This window comes from Gopherus evgoodei, chromosome 1 (genome assembly GCF_007399415.2).
Source record: "Gopherus evgoodei ecotype Sinaloan lineage chromosome 1, rGopEvg1_v1.p, whole genome shotgun sequence".
Lineage (NCBI taxonomy): Eukaryota > Metazoa > Chordata > Testudines > Testudinidae > Gopherus > Gopherus evgoodei.
In genome coordinates, this window is record NC_044322.1 from 124,025,733 (window position 1) to 124,037,803 (window position 12,071).

The 12,071-nt window shown below is 39.9% G+C and overlaps 1 protein-coding gene across 2 annotated transcripts in view; it reads right to left on the reverse strand.

The window, feature by feature from the left end:
- The window catches only part of PPP2R3B (protein phosphatase 2 regulatory subunit B''beta), a 114,232-nt gene that overhangs the window by 37,881 nt on the left and 64,280 nt on the right, over nucleotides 1–12,071 (reverse strand). For both annotated transcript variants that reach the window (XM_030571610.1, XM_030571620.1), the window contains 4 exons: nucleotides 7,166–7,351; nucleotides 5,774–5,877; nucleotides 4,970–5,072; nucleotides 3,795–3,869 (listed from right to left, as the gene is read on the reverse strand). In XM_030571610.1, coding sequence (XP_030427470.1) covers nucleotides 3,795–3,869; nucleotides 4,970–5,072; nucleotides 5,774–5,877; nucleotides 7,166–7,351 — 468 coding nt within the window. The remainder of the gene's footprint in view (nucleotides 1–3,794; nucleotides 3,870–4,969; nucleotides 5,073–5,773; nucleotides 5,878–7,165; nucleotides 7,352–12,071) is intronic.

The window sequence follows — 12,071 nt, forward strand, 5'->3', positions numbered from 1 at the left end:
CCCCCACCATGTGGCTAGTATCAGGGAAGATCCTTGCTAGCCAAACGCAAACAGCTCAGCGCCAATGCCCCCCCGCCCCGCTTGGCTAACTGCAGGCAAGGATTTCTTTTCAGCCACAGGCAAACAGCCCCATAGGAACGGCCACCTCTGTCCCTTAATTAAAATTGCTGTATTTCAACAGGTTACCATGAACGATATCAGTCTCCTGAGGATAACATAGCGAGATAAAGAACGGATGTTGCTTGAATGCCAGCAAACACCACTGACATGGTTTGTCATGCAATGATACCAGATTACTTGCTACTAGCATGGTGTGATCAAGTGTCCTACCATGGAGGACGGAATAAGGCTGCCCTGCCCAGAAACCTTCTGCAAAGGCTTTTGGAGTACCTCCAGGAGAGCTTCATGGAGATGTCCCTGGAGGATTTCCGCTTCATCCCCAGACATGTTAACACACTTTTCCAGTAACTGTACTGGCCACGAATGCATCCCAAGTCCTCAGGGCAAATTAATCATTAAAAAAGTTTGCTTTTAAACCATGTGTACTATTTACAAAAGGTACACTCACCAGAGGTCCCTTCCATGGCTTCATGTCTGGGATACCGCCTTGGGAGGCTACTTCAGTCAGGCTGAGGAAAAGGTCCTGGCTGTTGGGGAGAATAGTGTGCAGTGTGCTCTCCACAAGCTCCTCCTCCTCCTCTTCATCTTTCCTGTCCACAAAATCCTCAGGCATGGCTGAGAGTACCCCCTCCTCGGACTCCATAGTCAGGGGTGGGGTAGTGGTGGCGCCCCCTTCCCTGAGAATTGCACGCAGCTCAGCGTAGAAGCGGCATGTACGCGGCTCTGCACCGGACCATCCGTTTGCTTCTTTGGTAGACTTGTCTGAGCTCCTTAACTTTCACGTGGCACTGTAGTGAGTCTCGATTGTGTCTTCTCTCCATCATGCCCTTGGAGACTTTTTTCAAATGTTTTGGCATTCCGTTTTTTGGAACGTAGTTCTGCTAGCACAGAATCCTCTCCCAATACAGCAATCAGATCCAGTACCTCCCGTACAGTCCATGCTGGAGCTCTCTTTCGATTCTCGGACTGCATGGTTACCTGTGCTGATGAGCTCTCCATGTTGGGCAAACAGGAAATGAAATTCAAAGGTTCCCGGGGCTTTTCCTGTCTATCTGACCAGTGCATCCAAGTTCAGATTGCTGTCCAGAGCTATCACAATGTTGTACTGTGTGATAGCTCCCGGAGGCCAATGCTGTCGAATTGTGGCCACACTAACCCTAATCTGACATGGCAATACCGATTTCAGCGCTATTCCCCTCGTCGGGGAGGAGTACAGAAATAGATTTTAAGAGCCCTTTGTGTCGAAGTAAATGGCTTTGTTGTGTGGATGGGTGCAGGGTTAATTCGATTTAGCGCTGCTAAAAACTCGACCTAAACGCATAGTGTAGACCAGGCCGAAGAGTTCCTTGCCTCACGTGACTTGGGAGCAGGTGCCTGAACCAACTCCCCCATTGCACCATCCTCCAAGCTCTTCTTGCCACTCACCCACCCTGACAGTCTTCTTGTGGGGACCTGATTGTTTTGATCCACCCCTCCCTGCTGCAGGCTTCTGGAGGGGACTGACTGACCTGCATTCCCACCTTTTTTGACAGGCTACCAGGGGGCGGTTCTTTCCTCATGCTAGACTGCATAAGCTGGCTCAGAAGTAGAATGCTCAACCCCCAGGGCAGGCTATCCCTCTAAAGGTTATGGACAAGAGGAACACCCACCCACCACAGCACTGAGAAAAGGGCTTTCACCAGGGACCTGCCTTGAGCCCCCTATACATTAGGTGTCAACTGGGGGGGAAATCCCTTCCTCCCACCCCACACACCCCGCCCAAGGGAAAAGCTGAGCCCTCACGCCCCTCCCACTTCACCCCACTACTATGCAGATATATCTGAGCCCTCTACACCTCATCCCCTGCTGCTCTGGGGAGAAGCACATTGTTTTGTTGAGGCATTTTGATATAGGAGGTCTGCAATGGCTGCACACTTCCTCTCTCAGCAGCTTGGCCCTTATTGCTCAACCTCCAACAGCAGCATCTCCACGCTGCCTTTCCACAGGGCTTTGTCCTGACCAGGCGCTAGAGGCTGGGGATATATTAAAATTTCAGCATATTCCCCTACATCCTCCAATCCTGAGAGCTTCCTGCAGGAGAGAACAGGAGCAGCAGCAGGCACATAAGGTAGGGGGGCACCAACTGACTTTTGGAAAGGGGGGTGGGGAAGAGGATAATAATAGCAGCTAACTTTTGAGAGAAAAAGTAAAGTTTCATGAAGCTCCAGGCGCAACCCTTTCTAATTGGTGAAAAAGTCACTAATGTCACTCACATGATGTCTCCCCTCCACGTTCCCAAGTAGTGGCAGGGGACCATATTGGGGAGATTTCTCATCAATGTGAAAAAGTCAATGGCACATGGAGCTGTGCAAATTTTGGCAGTTAAGGGAGCAGGTGGCTGTCTTGGTCTGGGAAGGCAAGAGCTAGGGAGTGGACAAACAAACAAACAATCACCTGCTCCAAAACTGCATAAAGACAAGAGTAACTGCAAATGGGGACAAAGTCGTCTTATTTTTGCTAAATATGCAAGAGTTTGCACTACAGTATTTCTAAAACACACTGCAAGTAGGCAGTGAGGTTCAAAAATCAGAGTAGACTAAACCCTGCAATTTAATCTCCTTAAAGAATCTCTTAATTTTTAAGCCAATCATGATTTTTTAGGGTTGATCCATTATTTTTCAACTCTGGACTAGAGTATGAAAGGTGCAGAACCAAAGTTAATGTCTCAAAAGAAAGATTTCCAGATTAAATCTGTGCTACATCAAACTGTAGTTTATGTATACCAAATTAATGGCCTTAATTTAGTTCCCAGAGGATGCTTGTTAAACCCTGTCACTGGTGCTTGCTGAATTTTTAAAAAAAAAATGGAATGCCCTTTGGAGGGATCTCAGACTCTGAAGACTGAAGGACTGAATGAGCACAGAGTCTGAAGCAACATAATCTCTAGAGTTTGTCAAGTCCAGATCAGTAGTTGAGGGAAATTGATAGAACAGTTAACTGCTATTCATATAGCAGTTTGTGGACAGAAAGATAACTTTAGTCATAGGAGCCTAGAGCTACAGATCTGGAACTTTTCACATATACAATTTTCAATTAAGGAAAATCCTTGAACGAGGAAGGTAAAAGTAGCTAAAAAACGGTTTAAATTCTATCATGAGCTCTTTACAATTCCATAATATTGTGGAGAGCTTATACATTATCTACTTGATACATCTGCATGTGAAATAACGAAGAAGTCATTTTAAACTTATAGGCTTTTTTCATTACAAAGTCCAAACCAGGGTCAGTATTCTAACCAGCCATATATCAAAAACCACACTCAAATAAGTATCCAAGTTAACTAAGTAATTTGCTCTTCAGTAGAAATACATAAACATGTTCCACACAAACCATCTCCATTCAGTATTCCTCATTTCAGCTGTTATTCAGTAAGTTCTTCTAACACTCTAAAGTATAGAGAAACCTTACAACTAGCAGTTGCAATGACAGATGTTCTTCCTCCTACTACTGTATCTCCTGAAGATTTGAATATACTCAGTATCATGCACTGGAAGCCTGGAAAGTTGAGATCAGCAGACTACTTGTCTCTGGAGATAAATCCATGATTAAAAGGATGGTTTTACATATTTCAAGTGACCTATAAATTAACAGTTAAATTGTATAAACAAAGTAATTTTTCTAAATAAATCACTTACTGTGGTAATGTAACGAGAATGAAATTCAGATGCTTCTTTTAAAAATGATAGGCCAGGATGACTATTCACCAAATCCTATAAAGAGAGGGGAAGAAATGGAGTGCCAATTGGTACCTATTCTCACCCTGGGTATCAACTCATTAACACAGAATACTACCTCCAATTTCTTGAAAGAGCCATTCCAAATTTAATTGTTAAGCAAAGCAACCATTATTAAATACAACTTCATTTGCAGAGTGCCTCATGTAAACATCCCCTGGTGATGTATGTTTTCAAAATAATCTGTCTTTTAAAAGCCATTTAAAGTGACCTTTCTTAAGTGTAATAGGGAGATTTCAGAAACAATAGGCAGAAGTGTGCAAATTATATGTTCCAGACAGAAAAAACAAATTTATTTTCCTGGTGTCGATGGGACTTGATACATGTAACTAGTAAGAAACAGCATTACTGAAAAATTACAGATGCTTTTCCATTATAAATGAAGAAACTCTATAAAACCACATGTAAGTACACTACGGATAGTTGAAATCAAACATCAATTAAGAGCGACTCTAGGATGTGTAGGGTTTTTTCTTTTTAACTTCTTCCCTACATAAAAGTAGGGTATAAATATTTGTGATTGTAAAATGACTTGTAACAATTTAAACTCATTAGTAGATCAGTTGACCACACAAGTTGCATGCACTAAATAAACTTTTTATTTATTCTCTTTACTAAAATTACTCTATCAGTTAGGTTTCAGAGGGGTAGCTGGGTTAGTCTGTATCAGTAAATTTTTCAATCCACTTTGATTGAATTGGCCTCGTTAGCACTACAAAGAGTAATCTTCCCTCTGATATTCACCCCTTCTTGTCAACTGGAGGGCATGAGCCACATTCACCCTAATTGAATTGGCCTCATTAGCACTGAACCCCCCCCCCCCCCCCCCCCCCACACACACTTGGTAAGGCGACTCATCTTTTCATGTGCTGTATATTTATACCTGCTTACTGTATTTTCCACTCCATGCATCTCATGAAGTGAGCGGAAAGCTTATGCCCAAATAAATTTGTTCATCTCTAAGGTGCCACCTTGCTTCTATCATTTAGGAAATTTAAGTTGCCCTGGTACATCTATTCTTTTGTTTAGCTTTGGAAGATACAAAGAGGTCATGATTAATTTAAATTGCTATTTACTTGTAAAAATGGAATGAAGTCTTCTTGCACCAAGTAGTTGCATCCAGGGTTCATCAGAAGATGTACGAACTTTGCCGCATCATCGTGGCAGGTCTGTAGTATTCTGAAATGCAAATATAAAATGAATTTGCATTATATTTTTCTACTCTATTCAGAGAGGAAAAATGCTCATACTTGCATTAGGAAGTTCTACAGTAGGACTTATGAAAAAGCTGCAGTCTATCCCAACTTATTGATGTAACGTGAGCACCTAAAGAATTAGTTACCATAATATAAAGGCAAGCATGTGGTCACAGTTTCTTCTGCCTACTAGTGATCTTACACAGCTCTAAGCATTGCCCTGGCCAATAATCCCGTATCGCTTCCTCTCATACTAGACTTTAGGCATAATTTACATTAAATTATCTATGCTGTACCTGCTCCCAGCAGTGGAATAGTCAAATGAGAGGACAGTTTAAAATCAAGACCATAGTTCTCTTTCTGGAATCAGTGAGAATAGAAAGGGCTAGGAAGGAGAAATATCTGCCCACAACTGTTGATGTATTCCTGCAAATTAGGACCGCACGTCTCAAAACCTTATACAGTTGGGGCTACTAGGAACTTGTCACTAACCACAGCACATTATTTATCTTTACACAGCAAATATCAAGATTTTAAACTGTACACGTTAATTTTTTTTTATCAAGTCCACTCTCTGTTGGACTATAGAAAGGGGTTTTGTTTGTCTGCAGGCTGGGTCACATTCGTAAGTTAAAATATTATATTTAAATTAAGAAACAGTACCTCAAAAAGCAACCTACTTACTTTCGCCACATTGCAACAAATTTATGAACTGAGACGCATCCTGTTCGTTCTCCTCCAGCACAAAAAAACAAGGGACCTTTCCAGTAAAATGGGCATTCACAGGCCTGGAATTAAGGTGTAGAACAATGCAGACAGTCAGTTTACTTATTACTTATCTGAGTGTTACTCCCTCTCAAAACACTAGCATAAAATGAAACTTTGCTAGCGTAGTTGTAAGGCAGCATTATGGGAGAACAGGACAGGCACTTGTTTCGCTGCACACACTCTTATGGAACTACAGTGAATATAAGTATTTAAGGCAATTCCTGGAAGATTTGGTTTATTGACTGGTAAACTTTAATTTGACCAACAGTTTTAGTCTCTGCTGTACTGCACAACAAGGCAGACTTTCACAGTAAATAAAAGAAATTAAGGGGAAAAGTCATTTCCATTTATTCCACCTCCCCCCGCCCACAGTTGGGAAACATTTTTCCACTTGTGCTTCTAAAGAAATGGGAGATTCACATATGAAGACAAGCATATGTTTACTGTAAGCAATTACAGTTAGTGTATATATGTTGCAGTGTTAGCCCTAGACTGCTATGGAAAGATATACGGAGTGATCAATACAGCTCCCTTGAAAACAAAATATTTATCATTTACATTCCTCCTTCAATATTATGAGAAAAATATTAAATTCCTCCAAGTCAATTTGCTATGTATGTTATACACAAGCAAAACAAGTCAGTCTTTTTAGTTTGATAAACCCCATATTCTGACACAGCAATAAATCTAGTGAGTACTGAAGGACAAAGAAAAAACCCTCCAAAAAAACCAAAACACAAAAAACCCAAAGCCATTCTGGATTTGAAAGTTTAATAACGCAAGTCCACGATTTTTTCTTGTCTAAGATGAGAACGTTATCTAGTTTCTTTGTTTTCAGATGAGTAACTGGTTTATTGTAGAGTTCTGCGTAGACATATTCGGAGTGATAACTCAAAATTCTAATCTTGCACCATGTAAGTAAACCAACAGCAATGCACTTAAAACATCTGCAGTAGTACAATTGATTACTGTGAAGGCACACGGCCAAATTTTGCACTGAGACAATGCTACCCCACCAATATCTCTAGGACTGCACAATATATAACTCAAAGAGAATGTGGTTGCTTGAGTTTCTGATGTTGACATTTATGGGCTCTCCAAAACCTACTAAAATAAATGTAAACACTCCCATTGATTTTAAATGGGCTATGGATCAGGGATTATATTAACTTAAATTTGACTGGTAATGTCTTTACTTAACTTTTTGGAATTTTATTCATATCACACAACAGATAACATAGGAAAACCATCATTTATTTCTTCTTTGTAGGTTAGTATACTGGAATTAGACACCCAGTAAATCCTCACCTTTGCAACTTTGCCCATGTCTTCTAATCTTGCTCTCTCATTTGGAAACTGAGAGAAAGTTCTCTCTATTTTGGCAATCACTGCATCTATATTCACTTTTTCTTTTGGACATCCTCGGGGAAAATAAAACGTTGGAATGGTTTGGCTCAGTGATGGCGGCAAAGGTTCTTCTTTCTTTGTCTGAACCTAAATGGGTAAATACATTTGACATAGTGAGGTGTATTAAACTGTATGCCACACAATCCTCCTTAGAATGAAACTGAAATGCCTTTATCCTGTTTTGTATTAACTACCGTAACACATTCCTACAGAAAATCATTACATATGATGGAAATAAGCTCTTTAAGAATGAAGAGTGAAAAATTCCTGGAAAACTGGCATCTAGAAAAATTCATTTTGAAAAGACTGAAATGAAGTTTGACATAAGGAAATCTATCTGGCTAAGGTAAGAACGGTGTTTCCCCTCTATCCCACCTCTAGTCTTCATCCAGCTTTAGAACCAAAATTAGGCTATCCCATTATACCATCCCCTCTATAAACTTATCAAGCTTAGTCTTGAAGCCAGCTATATCTTTTGCCCCCACTACTGCCCTTGGAAGGCTGTTACAGAACTTCACTCCTCTGATGGTTAGAAACCTTCGTCTAAATTCAAGTCTAAATTTCCTGATAGCCATTTATATCCATTTGTTCTTGTGTCCACATTGGTACTGAGCTTAAATAATTCCTCTCCCTCCCATGTATTTATCCCTCTGATATATTTATAGAGAGCAATCATATCTCCCCTCAGCCTTCTTTTGGTTAGGCTAAACAAGCCAAGTCTTTGAGTCTCCCTTCATATGACAGGTTTTACATTCCTCGGATCATTCTAGAAGCCCTTCTCTGTACCTGTTCCAGTTGGAATTAATCCCTCTTAAACATGGGAGACCAGAACTGCACACACTATTCCAGATGAGGTCCCACCAGTGCCTTGTATAACAGTATTAACACCTCCTTATCTCTACTGGAAATATCTTGCCTGATGCATCCCAAGACCACATTAGCTTTTTTCACAGCCATATCACATTGGCGGCTCAGTCATCCTGTGATCAACCAACACTTTGAAGTCGTCGTCCTCCTCTGTTACTTCCAACTGATGCTTCTCCAGTTTATAACAATAGTTCTTGTTATTAATCCCTAAATGCATGACCATACACTTTTCACTATTCAACTTAATCCTGAACCTTTCACTGAGATAACATGTAAAGAGATTGAGTGAATCCCCTAGGATTTTTCTACAAATGAGCCAAACAATTCCAACTTTACACGTGCCCTGATGCTGCAACTTCACTAAAATTCAGTGCTATCCTTTAAGTATGTCAGAATAAAAAACAGAAAAGAAAAAAGTTAATTTGAGTTTGTGGTATTTGTATGTGAAAGTTTTTTTATTTGTGTTTACTGGATTTGCACTTGTCAGTTACACGATAAAGGCTCTCGTGATGCCATACAAAAATGTAACAGTCACATCAACAGAATCACCAAATAAAAACTAACAAATATTCCAAATCACCTAAAAACCTTCCCAGGCTGAAAACACTTCAGAGTTTTTTGTTTGTTTTTTTTTAAAAAGACAAACATTTTTCCAGTCTCCAAAGTGGTGATACTGTTAGCACCATGAAGAGTGCAATAAACAATTTCTTTATAATTTCCCCCTAAATTTCCAGGTAACCACTACTACATCAGTGCTTGGGTTGAGCCTCTGTGATATAACTAGTCACTGAAAGCCTGTACTGTTGCCCAGGTGTAATTTGTAAAGGCAAAATGGCTTAGAACTTGAAAACTGGACAGTTACAGTGAATCCCAGTGAATATTCAACCTGGAGATATTCTAAACAAAAGGAGATCTCAACCATGTTGGAAGCTGTTTCCATCACTTCAAACTGACTCAGACATTCTATACTTTAGAGCGACACCCTTGGAATATTATTATATAGATAGCACATTTTAATCTATTGTACCAGACTGTGCCAGTAGATCTCTAGCCCTTCCCTCTCTGTGGGACTGACACAGTAGTGTGCTCTCAGTGATGTGTGTTGACCGACTATTTTTACAGAAAGACAAAGAAAAGGAAGCAAGAAAAAAGTTAGATTGAGTTGTGATCCAGCTATTTCATTCCTTTTCCTCCTAATCTTTGTTGTTTCCCTAGGCAGCAGCTTTCAACTGCTGACAAGATTGGCAGGTAATAAAGTTCTTCAGATCCACTGCTGTCCATTCTTTCTTCAGCTGGAATGCCAGGAAGTTCTAAATTATTGTAAACTCCTTTAGTTAAAAGTTTCAGAGCATTAGCCTAAACAGTCTTTTAGTGTAACTTTAGTATAGACATGAAACTAGGTGTTTTAAATCCAAGATAAAGAAAGTGTAAAGACTAAGTCTCAAGACTGGTTTCTTAGCAAAGAAGGAAAAGGGAATATGTAAAAAGACTTGGCGAATGGGAAGATGACCCAATAAAACAAAGCAAAAGAAGAAAATAAAATTGAAAGTTCTGCAGAGGATTGAAACAGTAGATATTCTTCAAAAATTGTTCCTTCAATTATATAAAATATACTGCACATCTGTTGTGCTACAGCGAGATAAATGGTAACCTTTTGGTTTACACATAGAAGTTTTTGGATGTTAAAGGCTATCTGGAATTTAGAAAGTTAACTTTGTACAACAAAAGATAAATCCTTTCCCAGACTGTTCTTTCCGGATGGACAAATTTAACACAGCTGGCATGTACACTTCATCACAACAGAAGCTTCCTCATCCCAAAACTGCTCAACCATACCAGCATTTAATTTCTCCAAGTTAAATACTGCTGTGGATAAACTTGACATTTTAGATTTGAGGATATTTTAGTAACAGTAAAAACAACAGCTTTTGTTATACAAGTTAAAATTATCATTAGTATGTTATTTAAAAGAAAAATGGCACACTAAGTAAGTGCTATTTCAATATGTGCTTCAATTTTGACGGTGATAGTTTACACATAACTGGTCCCTATTGTGAATATTTATATCAGAGTGATTTTGAACAGGAAGCAACAAGATGTTTAAACAAACTCAATCTGCATAGGAATTGGCATATGAAGAGTTACACAACACTGGAGAAAGACTAACCCAAACTGAAAACAAACACCTTATGAAATAGTGAGGTAAAAGGTTATGTCAAGTTAAGATCCCTTTAATGAACAGATTACAGAAGCTATTATTACCATGTACATTTGATTTTTTTATGCACTTGTTCAATTTTCAGAGAGCCTATATGAGATACAGGCTTTTCTTTTATTTATTTTTTTTAAAGGAAATAAAGTAAATCTTCCTTTGCACTACAGAGGGACCTTCTCTATTGCTTCAAGTTGGAAGAGGAAAACAATTTAAGCCTTTGTACTCTTGTGAGCGATAATACCTGAAAATGGATTGAAAAAGAATGTATAGCAATAACATGTAGTGGAACTGAAGAAAACCCTTTTGAGTAGTTTCCAGAATCACTGGTCTGGTATTTCCCCACTTCCCCGACCAGGCAGCAACATTCTGCCTTATTACTGAATAGATTGTGGTCCTAAAAAGGCAAGTCCACCAACTTATCTTGGCTATCTTTAAGGTCTGGATCCTTTAGCCCCTTTTCAGGGAGACAGCTGTAGTCCAAGAGCATGCTGAGGTCCTAAAGGCACTGCTTGAAGAATATTTATGGTTACTCTTTGCCCATCAAGCACAATTGGTTGGTTTCCTTTCCTTCTGGGAAAGCAGTTGATTAAAAAGAGAGAGAGAGAGAGAAGTTGGTTTTGGAACAGGAAGGTGAATGTGTGTCATCTTTCAGTAATCAGAAATCTTCATTTGAAGGGTGACCAACAAATACAACTCCCTCCCCAAAGTGGTCAGTTTTCTTGGGCTCATTCTCTAGGTCTTTGAAGCAGAGAAATACCTTCAGAATTTTTTCTCTTAGGCAGCAGATATACAGTAGCCTCTTGGGGCTGAGGACTATGGCTGCAACAAGAGCTCAGCCCCAAACCATCCATGTCAAAGCAATTTTCAACACTTATCTTTGGAAAGCAAAGTCAGGGATGGTTTCTAGGGCATACCGAAGAGGAAACAGAATGCTAGAACAGTAACTCCCCACTGATTCCTCAGCAGCAAGTATGAAGCATTCCCCTGGCACTGAACCAGATAACCTTTGAGGTGAAGCAGCTATATCAAAGCATTACGCGCTCGTATTTCCCTTGAAGAATCCTGCCGTAACTATTCCAAAGCCTCCTTTAGCATTAAGTACAGCCATAGACCCAGGCTTCCACATTTTCCAGAAATATCCTGAAGGATGTTAGAGAAAACAAAGCCTCCTCTCCCTGCCCTTTCAGCATCAAGGAAGTAGCATGCACTAAGGCCACCCCAACCTTTTATGCAACTGAATCTCTGACTGAAGGCTTCTATGGGCTGTTTTTGGAAGTGGTCTCAAGTCTCTAGGATGGTACCAACTTAGATGATTGAAGAGACAACTCAAGCAGAAAGATCAAACATTTACTTCCAATTCCTATGGGTGCAGGAAGTAAAGGCAAAGAAGGCTGCACACTACCCTGGGAAACTATTTATTTCCATTCAGGTACTAAGACTGTTGATCCGAGATCCATAATTTGGAACAGAATTATGTACAACATTTAAACCCAGACTTCTTGCTGGGATCTACACCTACAACACTGAACACAAGGTCAACAAAGGTCATACCAAAAATTGAGTACAGAAAAACCAAATCTATGGCTGTAACTGATGTACCAATCAAAAGCTGTACATACAGGAGTGGTTTTTGCTTTTCTAAAGAAAAAAGGAAATAACTACAGGTTTTGACCCTCAGTTCCAACTGTCAGATGAAGGTCAGAAGGAACTGAGGAACTACTAAAG